Genomic DNA, 18,366 nt, shown 5'->3' on the forward strand with positions numbered 1-18,366 from the left:
CCCATGTTTTCACTCTTCAACAGCTTAACACTCCCATTCCTTCTATCTTTTCTCAAGAATGTTTCAAAGTAATATTTTTATTAATGATGATGAGCTCAAATCCTTTGAGTGGCAGTTTTGATTCATAAGGCAATTGTCCCGGTGTTTGGCAGTGAAATAGAAGCGATGACTTCCTTGACTACAGGCTCCTCCAGGGCAAGAATGGTATCTGAATCTTCCCTATCTTGTTCTTTCTTGGCTCTGCACAATGTATGGCGCATGCTCAGCACTCAATCAATGCTTAGCGAACTAACCTGAATTGTTCATTAGTTACCGTTCCACCAATATTCCAACAGACGAATTGCAATTTCCAAAACTACGCTGCCTCCTGAATACTAAGCTATCTATTGGTAACTTTTTTTCTTTTCTCCTTCATGAATCCTTTTTCCACCTATGCCTTAATTGCGGACATACTTCCAGTCCTCATGTCACTTTCCATGTTTTCCTTAGACAATTCTTTCACTTCCATGATTTGAATTATGACTCACAGGCTATGAAATTTGTGTCTCTGGATCTCTTTTTCAGTCTTCAGACTTGTACGCCCAACTACCTGCTAAACCATCTCCATGCAAAGCTGTCCACCTCACTCAATAAGTCCAAAGCTAAACTCTTCATCTCCTTTGCAAACCTCCTACTCATTCTTCTTTGTTCTTGATCTTAGTACGTATAACCCCACTCATCCATGGTATAAACCTGAGAGCTATCCATGACATCCCCCCTCTTTCTCTCTCTCGCCACCTCCCCATCCAATGAGTCATCAAGTCTTGTCGATTTTTACCCCTAAATAGTTCTCAAATAAATCTCTCATTTTTCATCTTAGTGATGGCTGTTCTTGTGAAGGCCCTCCTAGCTTTAACAAGTTCAAGTCAAATCACTTCCCAGCTTTAAAAGAGTTCAATTCCACTGGAACACAAGTTCCAGAAGGACAGGAACTCATGCCAGTTTTGCGCATCATTGCATCCTACATATCAAGTGCAGTGCCCAACATGTGACTGGAACTCAGAAAATGTTTGTTGAATGAATGACTGGCTCCCTACTGCCTACAAAATACAATCTGGGGACCTGGTATACAAAGCCCTTCATAGTCTACTTCCTGGGGACCATTCCTCTCCTGGTTCCTTGTGCTCCAGCATGTGATTTCTGGCAGATGAGTTCTGCTTATCTCTCCAGGCCCATCTTCATCCTTCCCCTCTGCCTGGAATGCCCTGCTCTGCCCTGCCTGGCCCCAGCCCCTGATTACCTCCCACTTGCTAATTAAGTCACAGATCAGATATCACCTCCCCCAAAATGTCTGCCCTGATACACACAAGTACTTTCCCCAGGATGAGTGAGGCTCTCCTCTCCTGAGCACTTGGAGCAGCCCCTCATGCTTACCTCTATCGTTTCACTCTTATATTGTTTTATGATGACCTGTTGTGTCTGTCTAAAATTGTGCACTCTGAGTGTTCTGAAGTGTTGAACTATATCTTATTCATCCTATATCCTTCATCCCAGGAAAATGTCTGTACGACGTTAGATGCAAATACGTTTCTGAAAGACTAAATAAATACCTTAAGTGATATATAGGGGATCTCGATGTTAAATTGTCACCTGATACTGTGATCTCCTACAGTAAATATCATAAAACATCTAAAAAAGACTTGCACAATTTAAAAACATCTTACACACTTGCATTCATGCAAACACATAGCACTACAAAAATGCTCAACTGCAATATAACACAGTCAAAAGAAAGGAAATCTGAAGCGAGGCATATCCCAGTTTGAAATCTGGCTGCACCACTTATATGGTCTTAGACTAGTCTCAACCTCCCTAAGTCTCAATCTCCTAATACATAAATGGGGATTAAAAAAGTACTCTTCTGCAGACATAATATATGTACATCTTCAGGCATGCAGCAAGAACTCAATAAATGGCAGCTATTGTAGTTTTTAATGTAACAACACAAGTTGACCTAGTCAACTCTGAAATATCTACATACAGGTGTATTCAGTTTATAGACCTTCTGGAAATAATGGTTAACCCAAGTTGGCTCCGTGTACAGCGTGGTATGCCTTGGGCTATCTCCCAGCTGGTGTGTGCTCAGGGAATGCAAACTGTTCTTATTTTCACCTTCAAATAATATGATTTTACAGGTGGTTTGCTCCTCCCCACCCCATCAAGTTTAATTTGATACCTAATATTTATAAATCATTTTACAGGGTCCCAGCATTTTGATGGATCTTCCCACACTCGGTCATTCATCACACCAGGATGATGCCAGAATCTTTTTTTTTATTTTCAGACCAAAAATAGTGGACTTTTTTTCCTTGAAAATTTCTACTCTACTGGTCCCATTCAAAAAAGTGGAGAAATGAGAGTCTGGTGATCTTGACTCTGAAGAGGTCAGCCAGCAGTTATGTCGAAAATGATAACAGTGTTCAAAATTTGAAGTGAGTCTGCACCTATCAATAGGTGGCTGTGTCTTTGGAAAAGTACAGTTACTTTTTCAAACCACCAGGGTCTCTTTAGTAAATGATCTCTAGTGGCCTGAAAGAGCTGGCCTGTCTCCAAAAGTGAACAATCCAGACCCTCCAGATCCAGGGAGTCACCAGTCCATGTGCGGAAGGCACCAATGTGCATGATGCTCCTGCCACACACACTCACATGGCCATACCTGCGCATGTCCATCCATCCATGCACACACATGTCTGCACTTGTCCATGAAGCACAGCAGATGGGAGCACTGAACGCCACTATCCCACACGGCCAGGGGAGGCACCTCTAATTAGTCTCTCTCCCCTAGACTTTTCATCTCTGTCTACACAGTGTCTCTCAGGATCCTTAAAGGCATATAACCTCATGATTCCTTATACGTCTCTCAACCAATGATGCCATCTGAGGAAAAGGGACCAGAGAGACCCATATACAGAGAGAAGGGGTCCAGGTACTGCTATGAAAAGAGATGCATGTTTACCTGTGTGCACTTGAAGCCTTGAAATAGGAGATCCTGAGATTTCTTAATCTATGAGCGTTTAAAGTCTGATATGCTGAAATTCCTACTTGAAAATCTTGGTGGCCCCCATTCACATCTTCCTGATAACCAAAACGTACCATATAAGCATTCAACTCACTCAACCACCAATGGCACCTGCAATCTGTGGGGTCCCTAGGTAAAGTCTGCTCCTCTCAAACACAGTCCCTTGAGGCTGCATCTACCCAAATCCAAGTTCAGGTAATTCAGAAAAAAATGTAAAATTCTTCATACGGATTTCAAAGAAATCCCTAGAAATCATTAAGCAAAATTCATTTAACCATGGGAAGTTTGGCCGGTACGCCTTGTTTTAACACAGCAAAACTGCCTTCTTACCTTTTAAGCTTTTAGATGTTTTGAAATACTAGAGGCTCACAGATTAATACTTCAGTGTGCACACATGCTGTGGATTCAGGGGCCACACTAAAATGGACCGGAGATGATCTGGAGGTGAAATGTTTTCTAAGTCCACACTCCGTTCTGCTGAAACCGGATAAAGTGCAGGGAGGCGAGCGTTGTGCTGGGCAAAGACTGGCGGGACCTGAGGCGTCCCTGGTGGTGGCCTCCGCGTGCCTTCCACAGGGAGGCCAACTTTTGAAAGCTTATCTTCCTCGCACACTTCTTCCAACTTTCTCCATCAACTCTGCTCCTTTTGCTCATTTCCTTCCCTGTCCTTGCCTCAAGACCCTTGCTTTTGCCGAGCCTGGAGGTCTGCCAGGGTCCTTGTGGAGCCCCTTTTTAATGCTACGATAAAATGTGCTTATTACCCCACTTAATAGAGGCCTGACGGGTAATTTTGGTGACTCAGGGTGGATGGTAAATTAGTGGTGAGACAATGGAAATCCAGCATCCTTTCTCAGAATCTGCGGCTCTAACCAAGACACCATACTTCCTCTTCTCACAGTCTCAGCCCTGCCATATTTGCCACTGTGGACTTTTAATCTAGAAATGCATCTCAATGATGATCTAATTAGCCCTTAGTTAGGGAGCTCACTACATTGGCGCCAGCCAGTATCTTTACAAACGACGTAAGTGCACCTCCTTCACCATCAAACAAGGTAGATTTCTAAAACCTTAAGAACTTAGTAACTCTGATGTATTACTTTAAAATATATATATATATATATATATATATATATATGCCTGTATGATAGCAGTGGTGGTTAGTTTGTGGAGGCAGAGACAGCGTCTGTTAAATTGAGTCCTGTATTTCCCAGTTCTCACGTACCACAAATAAAACCTACAAAAATGATAATTTTTCAAACATTGAATCCTCTATCTCTGTGTAATGAGGCATGTAGAGAGGAGGAGAAGAATTTTTGTGCTTTTTTGCCTTTGGTGAAAAATTCTCCAAGGAATAATTTCATCTTTAAATGAAAAGTTTCATATCAGGTGATTGTATGAGCTCCAGGAATCACTGAAGCCTGGGGTTCAGACACAGGGAGACGGACAAGCGCACACTCACGCAGACGCAGCAACATACACCCCTCATGTGCCTGAGGAATAAGGCAAAAGAATGTGGAAAAAACTAATGTTACTGTTTTTAATTACATTGTAATGAAATTTAAAGCAACTTGGCAGCAGATACATTTTTAAAATCTACTAGCCCTTGAATATTTTGCCTACTTGCCTGCAAACGTCCATGCCTAGCTCCCCACCCAGTACTGGAGGGCTGGCTGCGGGGGCAGGTGGTGAGGGCAGTGACTTAGGAAGCTCAGGCCCAGGACTATGGGTCACTTTCCCACTGCTCCTTAAAATCCTACTTCCCAACAGCCTGATATCTTTTGGGTCTCAACTCTGATGCTCTCAGGTCATTACCAAACTGCATAGTTGAATTAATTCATCCACGAAATTAAAATGAATTGACATTGCTCAGGGAAAATGTCTACAGACATAGAACACTACCCAAAACATTCCAAAAGCTTTCCTCATGAAACCCACACAGCACAGATGTATTTTGCCCAAATTTTCTACCTTGAGAATCAATGTCAACACCACCCCATGGTGACCCCACTGTGATCTCAGAAGATAATATGGATTCTACATGGGGTATGTACATTCAGACAATTACAAGGAAAAAGAATAATTACAACCCAAAGGAAATGGCTACCAAGAAGTGACAACCAGTTTTACCAAAATCTCAAAACCAGAAAGTAGATAAGTAATTTAGAAATTGTTCAAGTGCACCGAATGTTCAAATTCTACTAAATAGTTTGTTGCGGAGAACAATCTCATGAATTGAAGATAAAGCCTCATTACACTAGGAATCTTAGAAAAAGTACTTATTTATGTTTTAATAACCTTTTCTTTTCCTATGTCATTGTACTATGGCTGGCATGCCATTAAAAAAAATTAACTCCTATATGAAATGATTTTAATGATTCTATATACTTCGACTGCTGAAATCACACCTGTGAACTATAATTCAGAGCTAAATGTTTAAATAAAAGAAAAACTCTAATCCAACTGGCATCACTATATTTCCAAATATTTGTATTTAAATACTTCAAACCATACTCTGCATTTATCTGCTGAGAGCTTTCTGCTGGACTTTAGATTATTTTCTATCATTTCTATTTAGGAGTGGCAGAGGAAGCTATAAATTATATGCCAGTATACCTGGTATTAAAAAATCCCTTTTGTAAGAGTGCTTGCTTTAATGTTTTATTTTACATTTGTAACTCAGTATTCAGTGCTCCTCATTCTGCAAACAAATTAAGATAAAATAAACTCAAAAGTGTCTTAAATAAAACAACTTTGAACCACAAATTTTCTAGGCAACCATCCTAGCAAAAAGAACATCCGATAACGCAGAAAACATTGTATCCTGGGTACAAGTAGATACTAAGACCTCGCAAGCAACTGGACCTTCGCCAGGAAGAATTTGCCCTCAGAAACGGGGAAAAAAGTACTTAGCACGAGGTCTGTCATAAGCATTATTTGAAGTTGAACCTGAGAGGCAACCTGCAGTGACTCACTGGGCTATCTCAGCAGCACGTCTGAGTGCCCAGCCCGTTTCACACGAGGATGGAATCAGAATGACAGTGACCCCTCCCAGCAAGGATTAAATTGATATTTTTCTTAAACACTATGATTATAAATTAATCTATAAAATAATACACCATTAACATCTGCCCAATTTTCCCTCCTCAAATCAAATTCATATTGTTGAAGGTTGGGCAGATTCCAAGTAAGGAGATAAAATACTATTTCATATACTGTTGATTTGGGGTTTACTATTTTAAATGCTTTACAGGCATTCTTATTGAGTTCCTACAGTAACTCCCTAAAGCGGGGTCTTCGTCCTCCTGTTACGGATGACACACTGAGGCTCACGCAACTAAACGACTTATCCCGCACAGCGGAGCCTAGATTAAAATACAAGCACTCTAACTCAAGACTGTATCTAGCTCACTGAGACACTGTCAACCTGAAAGGTTGTGTACCTAAAAGTTACACTCACACACTTAATTGCTCTTTCTCAAGTGTTTCTGAAATTTTTGCTTTTCTACTTCTAAACTTCCAATCAGAAAATCCACAATTTTGATGTGAAAAGGAAAAACAATTCCGTCAAGATGTAGTGTTATTTTATTCTACTTCCTTGTATCATTATACTTTGGATAAAAGAATCATGGAAATTTACCTTTACTACCAATTTCCACTAACAATTAGCTGTAAGGTATTTTCTAATTTCCCGGTGGGGTTTTCTTTCTTTTTTTCTTTCTTTGGTGAGGAAGATTGTCCCTGAGCTAACATCTATGCCAATCTTCCTCTATTTTGTATGTGGAATGCCACCACAGCATGGCTTGATGAACACTGTGTAGGTCCCTGCCTGGGATCTGAACTTGTGAGCCCTGGTCCCAGAGGTGGAGCACCTGAACTTACCCACTGTGCCATGGGGTCAGTCCCCTCTGGTTTTTTTTAGAAACACTTCCAGTTTTTTATATTTTCAAATTTTATTTTCTAAGTATTAGTCATTCTTCAATGATTTTTGAATCTTTATGCTCTCTCATGATGTTAAATTTGGAGGTAGGGAGAAAATGATTCCCTCCCTTCATTATTTATCTTGGGTGAAATCATCAGAGAGGACTTTCTCAAAGCATCTTAAAATTTAATTTGTGTTTCCGGATCTTAGAATGGCCAAGTTCCCTGTATTTCAAGGCACTTAACTGAGAGATCAACCAAAGAAACTGTGAATTCCAGAAGCAGGAGGCTGGGTTGTACTGTTGGTGCACTTTTTAAGGAATGCCAGTTAATCAGAATGCCACTCTTCAGTCATACCCAAGGCTATTATTCTGGAGGCTATTCATACTATTTTAACAGTTATTGAGTATTTGGAGTATTAGAAGTATACTACAAGTGAAGAAAAGCCCCATAATTGATTTGTTAATGCTTTATTCTCCTCTTTTTCTATTGGCATGTTCTTTACATGCCCTCAATAAATATTAACACTCAAACAACTCACTGTTAGGGTGGCAAGCAAACCTTTAGAATGTCGAAACAGTAGAGGGAAGAACAATGCACCTAATTGAAATGGCAGGGTAATTTGGAAAATAAAATTGAGTTGCTGCAAATTCCAAATTCCAAAATAAAAATGTTTATACTCACTCAAATGCAGACTGTTACTGGCTTTGAATAATTATTAGAATAAAAAATACTTGAACACTAACAACACACTTGAGATGCACAGAACAACACAGTCTACATGTCTCTATTATTCCGTGCAAAGAAGTCCAGTCTGGTATTTTTCTTGGTGATGTTATTATTGAGCATGGCTTATAAAATCCCAAAAGAGGGTGAAACAATAGCCCAAGCCACCAAATGCACAGCCAGTGTCAAACATTTCATGGACATCATTCTTCAGAAAATTTTAACACATTAGGGACAGAGAAGCATGTGGAAAGAAAGGAAGGGGTTAAATGATTCTGCTACTCAAAATCCTTTTTTTCCCCTCAAACATATTAATTTACCCCCAAGATCAATTCAAAATGTAAAATTCCTGAATCTCTTTGGCAGAAGCTAGAGCCAAGAAAATTACGGCAATTAAATGAAAATGCAAAATGCATTTGCATCTGGAATTATGAAATATAAACACGTCATGGCTCTATAAGAGATAATATTTATCTGTACTCCGAGGGTAATCCTTATTATCTACTGAGGCCTATGCCACTTTTGGCAGAGATGCCACCGTCTCTTGCAAAGATAAATTCCATATGCTCTGTAGAGTTATAGCATATTTCCCATAAATAATGGATACAATAGACTGTAAATAAATAATACATTTATCTGAACTGTTCAAGAGTGAAGGGCAGGGTGGCTACTCATGAGCCTGAGTCTCTTATGAATGAACAATTTCATGTAAAGTAATGTTCAATGGTGAGTTATTACACAGTTCTTACACTAAAATATTCTGAAGTGAGGGTTTTCAAACAACTCCAGATCTGGTGGGAACTTTCAAATAAATGTTTCAACTAAACCCAAAATGCCCAATTTAATTTTACTGCTAAAGTTTCTATTCTGAGAGCAGCATCACAGCTTAGAGCATCTTACCTATTTGCTGCGATTTTTAATTCTTTCTCTACACTGCTGGTTTTTATGATTGATGAAATAACTAGATTTAAAATGCCATATATGTGTTTTTGTCCCATAAACAAACAATTTATGTGTTATGGGACAAAAACACATAGGACATGGGTTTATTTTTTCTTCTGTGTGAATAACTTTAACATTGCAGTAAATAGAAAGAAAGACTACGTTAAAAAACCAAAAATCCCTAAGGAGCCCTGCAGGACTAGTTAGTTTGCTAAGACTTTGCACTGTAAACATTGTTAGTCCCCACTCCCATGACTCCCTTCTGAAGTCCTACAGATACACAAACTACTTCCATTTCTTGTAAATAGTGTAAGGACGCCTTTAGAATCTCAGACATTGCACACCATTTAGTTGGAAATTAAGTTTTCAAATCGCTAAGGAATAGTCTCTGAATAACAGAAAACACTAGAGGTCACAGTTAATTATAGCTTGTCTATCAAATTAAGTTAATGTTCGAGAACACATCCAAATAGTTACAGAGACATTAAGGGGAGTTTTATTGTCAAAGAAATTCTTATTCATTCAGCTTCTAATATTTTTAACAGAAGAGAGAGAAGCCTTTTACAAGTTGAGATGGAATAAGACAACTCTGGGTTTCCATCAAATTTGCTCCCTTCATTGTCCTTTTGACGACTACGTCGATTTCATTATAAAACTTCATTTTCCAGAGTTTCATAATAGTCATAAACACACTTCACTTTAAAGAGTTTCTGTGGGACATAATGTGAATGCAAATGCAGAATAAAATGCAAATCATGGAGGTCTGGGACCAAATATGGACTATCAGTTAAAAATACAGTCACTGAAAACAAACATTTCAGCCTTAAGAGGAAGAGCACAAAGGGGCTGATAGGAATCTTTATATCGAGTTACAGAGCCCTGGGGAAAGCAGACAAGAATAACAGTGTTCAGGTTTTCACCTAATTGTAAAGCCCAGGTTGGGAATATTTGATGACTTCGGTCTCTCTTCATTCCTGTTCTAAAGTGAGTAACATTTTTCATCTTCTCAGGAAAATAAACTCATGTGTGAGTAATAATCCACAAGGTACCCAAATAGGGAAATGAGACTACGAGACCTAGCCAACTAGCTCAAGTTCAAATCTCAGACACTGGAGGCTTACCAAACAGTACAAAAGAAGTGATTGGAAAAAGAAAGAGCTACAGTTCTGCCTTGCTAAATAATAACCAACAACCCAGATATTTACAATTAATGAACAATAAACATGCTAACATGTTGTGTTGTAAAGTGTAAAGAAAAATCTACAGAAATGGGAATTTATCAGCAACAACAATTAATCCCAAGTTAGCATATGTCGTCAGGGAATAATTCTAATATCACTCAAAATGTTAATTGTTTTCTTACTGCTATCTTCTCAATGAGTCAAAATAATGTACGTTTGAAGACTTTGTATTGTGTCAAAATGAGAAAAAACTAGCAAGACCATAAAATGTCGCTTAAACCTGTTAAACTCATAAAAAGTTGCGGTGATTTTTAATGTATTACTTAGTAAACTTATTAATAGTAACAAGATTTCCTTCCTGTAGAAAGATATGATTTCATTTAAGTTTTTTAAAGACCCATAACACCTCACACTCAAGGTTATTTACCTCATAATTATAAACCCTATTAATTGTAAATGGAGTCATGAAAAGTATCAAGGGAAGAATCAATTATAGAAATAAATTTTTGAGGATAATAAATAATGTAAAATTTATTTTCACAACTTATTTATCTTCCATTAGATTACGCCATTTACAGTGGCGTATATGTCATGGAAAAGCCACACCATGGTGTTGTATATCTTAAAGAGAGTTAATGACTTAGTTCTGGCTACTTAACTGTACATACTCATGATACCAATAAACAACAGGTGTATAATTCAATAAATGTAGAAATAAGCTTTTGTCACAAGAGAATAAAGTCTTTATAGGATGTTTTAGTCAATTTCAAGAATTCTGAACCAAGAAGTCCAGAAACATAAAATAATTTCAAAAGATTTGCACTCTTGTATTTTCCTTTACCAACAACAAATATCCTGGATTAAGAAATGCTGTTTGGAAGAAGAGTGTTCAGAGAGAGTCTAGTAAAGTGTTGCCAATTGCTTTAATTCTGCACACATGAATGCATTAAATTGATTGAAATTGGATTCTAGTGACAAACATTTAAATGAATATATTCTCGCTTATTTCACATGGTATCCTTCACACCATTTATTAAAATATCAAATTTATAAGTGTGGGAAACCTAGCAACTGCCCAATCTAGGTATACTTCCTAGAAAGCCTGTTTAAGACACCAAAAAGCTTTCCTAAATTCCCATAATCCTGAAATCATGGCATGTTAAATTAAGGATACAGTGAGGATGTCCTTTTATCTTTTACAATACATACACATAGTCCTCTGCTTGAATTTTTCAAAGCTGATTTTATACATGCAAAGTTTATTCATGAATATTAGGGATAGTAAAGTATCCAAACTTTTACTGGATCCCAAAAGTCAAATTTTGGAATTATTATTAAAAGTCATATTTGGAGACTGTATTTTATGTTTTAGACACTAACTTTTTAAACAGGTATTATATCCTGATGTTTCCTGCTGAGTAAGAACACCAAGCCTGACATGATTTACAGCAGTGTTGTTTTACTTGAGATTTTGAAAACCTTTAAGACGAACGTTTGCACAACTGTCAGATACACTGTGTCACATGTATTCTATTTTTATTTCTTTATTTGTAAAAGAATACTTTCCCATAGTTTTGATGTAATTTTTAAATATTAAGTTAATTTTTTGCACCCAGGAGAAATGGTGAAAATTTTTGTTTGAATTCTAACATAAACTCAAGTACTACTTTACTACAAATATGACATATCGTAATCCTAAAAAGGCCATGTAAAATGCTATAGTTGCAAACATTTAAGACTGTGTAACAAGAATGACTGAGAATGGTATCAGTTTACTATCCTTCAACTATTTCCCTGACAGTGGAGTCAAATAATCTTGAATTATAGACCTTCTTACAGGAAGTCTTATTTCGTGTTCATTTTTTGATCATTTCCCTGCTAGTCACTATAGGAATTTGGCTGTGTGCCGACTTTCCTTTAAAAGTTTCTGTATACATACTTGGGTTGTGTTTGATGATTAAATGACCATTTATTAAAACTTTAGCATTTCACATTTGTTTGACATATTTACATTTCATAAGAAAATATTGTTATTTCAATGGAAAACATAACATTACCAATATGAAAATACTTCATTTAAATTCATGTTGACAGTATTTTTATTTATGACAAGTATCTTAATATAACTAGTTCTGCATTCTTCACAGTTTCTCAACCCCACCTGCGAGGGAAGGTAGGCTAGTTTTCTAACAGTAGGCCCCACAGTAACACTTTAGCCTATCTGCTTGGCCTTCATAAACCTAAGTTTTTACTATGAGACCACAAATAGTCTTTGTTTTTAAGGATATGGAGCTTTACTGCATAATTTTCCTTCCGACACCCCACAACAGCTGTGTTTTAAATCTTTTGGACTATGACAAACATTTTAACATTTAAACATACGCGAGTTTGAAAACATAATGATTTAAAATTTGTTTATTTTCAAAGTTGGGCAATTATAGCATGATATTCCAGTTACTTTTTTGAAAGCAGGGCCCATATTTTAATCCTTTTCTTCTCCCTCCTCTTTCTCTTCCTCCTCTCCGATTTAAGCTTCTCTATGTTTCCTAATAAAAGTCTCTAAGTTAGGACTGATAGCAATAGTGCCCACAACCACTCTATATATTTCCAAATCATGAGCAATGGAGTCATTCTCGTGGGAGAGGGATTGCTATTTGAGTGACCTATTGCCACAGAGCTAGTTAAATCACTGAACAATAGTTACTGTTATGGGGCTTTACTTTGTACAAAGTAGCATTAGTATCATTGCTTTCCATTAACCATGGAACTTGCATTGGGGACTTCCAGTGAGAGAGGAAGAGAGAGAGGGAGAGAGAGGAGGGAACTAGGAAAAGGGAATAAGCTTTGTAGTATTAGCATTTAGACTTTGAGATATTTAACAGCGTAACTGATCTCAATTTATCTGCACATACTCTGTACTTTTTTTTTTCAAAGATGTTTTTATGTGCCCCTGTTAAGAATCAATACATCCTACTCTGAAATTCACACGTAAAAACATACTAAAAGCCAATCGGAAAGTAACAATTATAAAACACCTGGTCAACCACCAACTTTGAATTCAAAAGATACTAAGCAAAAAGAGCCTAGAACGAACATCCCAATTAGCAAATGTAGCACAAGCAGTCAACACCTTATTATTCAATCATTAAAGAGAATCTTGCCATAATTTCCCTTTGACATATTTCAAAAAAGGATTTAAGAGTGCACCACATGACCCATAACAACAATCAAAAGTAAAGTTAGATGATTCTAGGACCCCACCACTTGCAAGCCTGTGGACTGAGAGGTTCTGGGATTAAGGCATTGGGTGGGACCCTTTGAAGTATTTATAATTTAAATAAGATGTATCCATGTGTAAGCATTTAGAAACAAACTACATGACAAAAGGATCACTTTTTGTTGTCTCCCACTGTTTGTGTCCAGTTTTCTTACTGGATGAAAATAAATTGCATGCCTATTATTAGTAAATATCCGATGGCCTCATCTAGTTTTTCTAAAGCAGCGGATCCAATTTTTCAAGGACGTTAGGGTGTTTCTTCCCCTCCCATCCCCATTCCTTACCATAACACCTTCCCCCAAGAGAAAGCTGAAATCTTCCCTGGATACATCCCCATCCCACTTTGCAGGGAGGGAGCGTTTTCAGTCAAGTCCAAGTTCAGTTTTAAGAATTTTAACTCAAGCTGTGCCTTGGAAACAACATTCCGGACTTTAAAAATAAAACAATCGCCACCAGGGTTCTCTGGCCCACTTGGGAACCCAAGCACACTGGCCTAGGGCTGCCCCGATCCCCGTGGCCCCAAGGCCTGGTGCTTTCCAGTGCGGACCTCACAGCCCCGGCGGACGTCTCCCCTCCCCCGGGAGCTCACCAGCACTTGGCATTTAACCTGCCTGGCGAGCGTGGCTTTCTGGTTCCATCTCTTCGAGCCACATTACTTCTCCCCAGATGTCAGAGACAAATCTGGATTAACATACAACAGGGCACCCTGTGCAGCCTCCCAGGCCTTGCCCAGGAGCTGTTAAATGTAGATTCAGACGAGGACCCCCCGGAGAGCTGCTGTTGAATAAAAATTGTAATCCAAGGGGACCATTTTTTTGCCTTGCGTTGCTTGTGAGAGAACGCGGGCTGGGGCCTGAGCGCAGGCCCTGCTAGTTCCCGCTCACTAGGAGCAGGCTTGGCCACCCCGGGAGGCGGCCTTAGGGACCCGGAGACTCCTGGCTCCTCTCTCCACTCGGTCTCGACCCGTTCTTGGAGTGGAAAATGCTTAGATTTCAGGAGTGGCGAGCAACAGACTGCCCTGGGAAGGAAGGCTTCATCCGACGGCTGCTTCCTGGAGAGTGGCCTAAAGTCTAGGGTCTGGGCGGCCAGGCTCTTCTCCGCCTAAACCCTCCTGGCGCCCCCAATTCGGCCCTAGGCCCCGGCAAACACGCGCCCCGCCTCCCCTCGGACCCGCGACCTTCCCCATTGCCAACCAGGCTCAACCCCTGCCTCGACGTCTGGCTCGCAGGTCGCGGCCCGGCCCCCGTCCAAGCCGTGGCCAGGAAGCCCCCGGGGCCTCTCGCCGCCCCCAGTCCGGGGCGTCGGGAGCGTCGGTGCGGGACCCGGAGCGCGACGGTCAGGAGAGGGCGCCCGGGAGGCCTGAGCCCGCAGGAGGTGGGAATGGGGGGAGGACTTGATGGGGGAGAATAGGATCACGGCTTCTTTTGGGGTCTTAATCTGATAAAAACAAAACAAACAACAACAACAAAAAACCCCAAACCAACGACACTACAAGGCCAAGTGGATTTCCGCCGACTTAGCCCTCCGGGAAACCGGCTGGTATCAAAGTCGTCGATCCCAGGTCCCTGCGTGGCTGGCAGCCTTCGCGCTCTCCGAGGAAAAAAAAAGTAAAATAAAATACGCCGTGCCGCCAGCAGGCCCTAGAGACAGAGGGGTTAATGAGCTAACGAGGCCCAGCACTCGCACCACACCTGAAGCATCCAGTCTCGTAGCGCACCCTGGGCCCGGGCTCAAACTGGCTGGGCTGCATTCGCAGACAGGTGACGAGGCCGTCCCTTCTGGGCCTGGCTCCCAGGGCGCCGCACTAGGGATCCAGCGTCCCCGGGGACGGGCGAGCAGGCTCCAGCTTGGAGACCTGGCGCCCACGGGGTAGTCGTGGTGCCTTGTCCCTAGCTCCCCACCTCCCTGGACAGGGGACTCCACTCCGCGTCTGAGGCACAGTCCCGCGTGCGCCCTGCGCTCCCCGCTCCAAAGGGAGCCCGGGCACACTCGCTCCTGGCTCCCGGGAAGCGGACAATTAGAACACACTTGGGTTCGCTGCCCTCGGACCAACTGAGACCTGGGGGAGCCCGAGGGGTAGAGCGACCGCGCCCACGCGCATAGGCCGACTGCACCACGAGCTCAGCCAAAGCTGCGAAGCCCACTGGTAAACGGCGGGGGCGGGATGTGCGCTTCTCTTTTTATAGGTGAGGGAGGAGAATAAAATGCGAGTTTTCACCCAATACAATTGCCTACCGATCTGCATATCTCAAATTAAGGTAATTGGGTAACAGAAGTTCACCGAAGGGGTAGGGGGGAACTCGATGTTTTATCAATTTTGTATCCCCCTCCCAAAGACCCCATAACTTTGGTCCTTTATCTTTGACTTTAATAAAATAATGATTCGTTGAGAAAAGGGGGTATAAATCTTCATTTTGGAGGCAATTAAAGTGTTGATTTCATTCATGCCCCTAAGCGATTCTTGTAATTTGCTCAAATAGCTTTATGTACCCAGCACTCCGGAGCTTTTAGAATCCCATTTTCTAGTTAGGCTTGTTGGATTATAGTTTTTATTCAACAGCAGCTACCCTACCCGAGGGTTCCGCAGAGGAATCTGCATTTAACAGCTCTGGGGCGAGGGCTGGCGGGCTGCGCCGGCAGGAAGGCCGCGGGGCCGGGGCCGGGGCCGGAGCCGCCGGCAGGTTCCCCACCTCGACAGGGCCGCGTCAGGATTGCGCAAGCTGTCTGTTCTGTGCACTCGTCTACACTGCCGAAAGTTTACAACTTGCCAAATAATAGTGAGGACCCGGCGTGTTGGCGCTTTTAAAGCTCAGCTCTGCCTGCCCTCCACTCCTCGTGGGAAAGGAGGAATTTAGCCGCTGTCGCGGGGTTACCCAGAAACATCCAAGCTGGGAATTCATTTTAAGGGGGAGGGGGGTGATGTTGAGAGAGGAAAACTTTAAGATGACACTAAGACCGAGGAGTCCGGCGCTCGGGCAAAGACTCTGGTAAGATAGCCGCTGGCCAACAGTGATCATGGCAGAGCTTCCGAAGGGAAACTTTGCAGACTGGCCGTCCTTTGGCTTAACAAAGGCAGGCTGATCTCTCCCCCAAGACGGGACTCACGTGCCAAGTCAGAAAGAGAAACAACTCTGGGCCTTCACTTACATATGGAGACGCGGAGGAGGCCCCTAACCCGATCTCTCGACGCGTTGCAACAATTCGCAACCGAGAGCTATCCTGAACCCTGTTTTATCTCACCCACTCCTCACGTTTTCACTTTCATTGCATTTTTGCAACTCCTTTGGACCAGTCCAGAGACACAGCGACAGGAGAGAAAGAGAGAGAGAGAGAGAGACTGGGAGCAAACAGCGGTGTTGGGGTGAGAGAGGGAGAGAAATCCCCCCAGCAACTCCAAATAAAAGTCGTCCCCACTTAGCAACGCAGCGGAAGAAGGGCCTGGAGGGAGGACGCGAGAGGAGGGGGCGAAGGCAGCAGAGGCCGGCAGCGGAGAGCGAAGGCGGCGCGAGGTCCCCCACCCGCCAAACCGAGGGAGTCGCCGGGGTGCTGGTGACGCTGACGCTTCCGAAAGCTGCCAACCCAAAGGGCCCAGAGCACGTACCAGCTGGAGGATGAGTGGAAAGGAGGAGGAGAAACGTCCATATTTATCTGTTTTTATAACCTCGGCCTGGTCTTATTTTTTCTATTAAGTACAATAAAATGGGCGAGCTTGCAGGAGCGCTGCACAAAGCAATGTTCAGTGAGGTCTAGAAGCGTTCGGCCGAGGAAAACTGACAAGACAGGCTAATGAACCGTATAGACAGGGAGAAAATAGCCAGCATTTGCTAGATTTCAAACCCTCGCTGTCTCTCTTAGACCACCTATCTTGGGTTTATTCCTAATAAAATAAGAAATAAGCAGACCCTACACTTTTCTTTTCTTCCAGAGAGAAGGGGAAAAAAATACTCCAGAACAAAGCCCTGCAATCAGAGGCGGTCACTGGCAGTTAACACTCCCATTATTATAGAGGGTAAATAAAATAAAGACAAAAATTAAAAGCGACAAGAAACAGGTCAAGTTTGCAGGCAAAGCTTTTACAAGCTCATCTCTCCAGGTCGAATCCCAGAGCCAGCCTTAATGAAGCAATAATAGCCACATTATTCAAAAATTTTCATTTCGATGGAAATGTATCTAAAAGGGACTTAATCATATGCAAATAATAAAAGGAGGTGGTAGTGACCCAGCAAGCAATATGCATACAGATTTTTTTTCCCAGGGATGTTGAAATTGAAAAGCGCATACCTGGTCAGTTAGATTTGCTGATCTTGTTATATCTTCACTGTCTGATTTTGATCCTCCTTCTCTATCGTCTATCACCAAATCGATAGGCATTTTCCCTTTCAAACAGCTAATATACCGGTGGCAGAAATTGTCACATAATTCGTGTACCTACATTATGACAGAAATAAAAAAATGGAAATATAATCAGGAGTGCATAAATGGTATTGACAAGTGCAACCCACCCCCCTTGTGACACCCAAACTTCCAAATAGGGGAAACACAGGGCAATTGTCCTCCAGAGACCCCCAGACGCATCCAGAATTAGGAATAACTTTCTTTTCTTGCAAAATAGAGATATCCCAGAAAATTGACAGTGACAAGATGATTCACAAGCTACAACATATTCGACACCCGTGTTAAATTCATCTGCTCCCGGGGCTGTGGCCATTAGAGAGGTGACCTGCGTGGGTGACATTTAAGGTAAACTATTTAATTTCACCCAGTTACTTTATCATAAGTCCTTTTCCAATGTGTCTAAGGAAAAAACTGTATATATGCGTGTGTGTGTGTTTGTGTGTGTATACACATACGTATATCTCCAAAGGAGCAGCATTCTGCAGGCATAGGATATGTGCCTGACAAAACATGTTTCTACAACATTTGTAATTAGATATTCTATCCATAGGAAGCATATTTTAGGATACTTCCTTTAAAAATTAGAAGGCAATCAAATTGCCAATACTTACGATATGAAAAAACCGAGTCACAAAAATGTATCAAATTGATTTTGTTTTTAAAAAAGGAATAAGAACTCATCAAGCTATTTTGGTGTAAGTGGAGGGGTCTCTTACAGGCCTCAGGCATCACTGACATGCACAAATTCACAAGAAACCCCAGTGTGCTTGCAATTTAATGTTAGTTTGAATTACAATGCATTGTTTTTATTGCTGAGATTTATAGAATAGCTAGCAAAATCATGTTATCCCACACTCTTTCTTGAGTGT

At 41.3% G+C, this 18,366-nt stretch overlaps 1 protein-coding gene across 5 annotated transcripts in view; it reads right to left on the minus strand.

The window, feature by feature from the left end:
* The window catches only part of MEIS1 (Meis homeobox 1), a 133,186-nt gene that overhangs the window by 106,483 nt on the left and 8,337 nt on the right, over positions 1 to 18,366 (minus strand). For all 5 annotated transcript variants that reach the window (XM_046662672.1, XM_046662671.1, XM_046662673.1 and 2 more), the window contains exon 6: positions 17,384 to 17,530. In XM_046662672.1, coding sequence (XP_046518628.1) covers positions 17,384 to 17,530 — 147 coding nt within the window. The remainder of the gene's footprint in view (positions 1 to 17,383; positions 17,531 to 18,366) is intronic.

This window comes from Equus quagga, chromosome 5, assembly GCF_021613505.1.
Source record: "Equus quagga isolate Etosha38 chromosome 5, UCLA_HA_Equagga_1.0, whole genome shotgun sequence".
Lineage (NCBI taxonomy): Eukaryota > Metazoa > Chordata > Mammalia > Perissodactyla > Equidae > Equus > Equus quagga.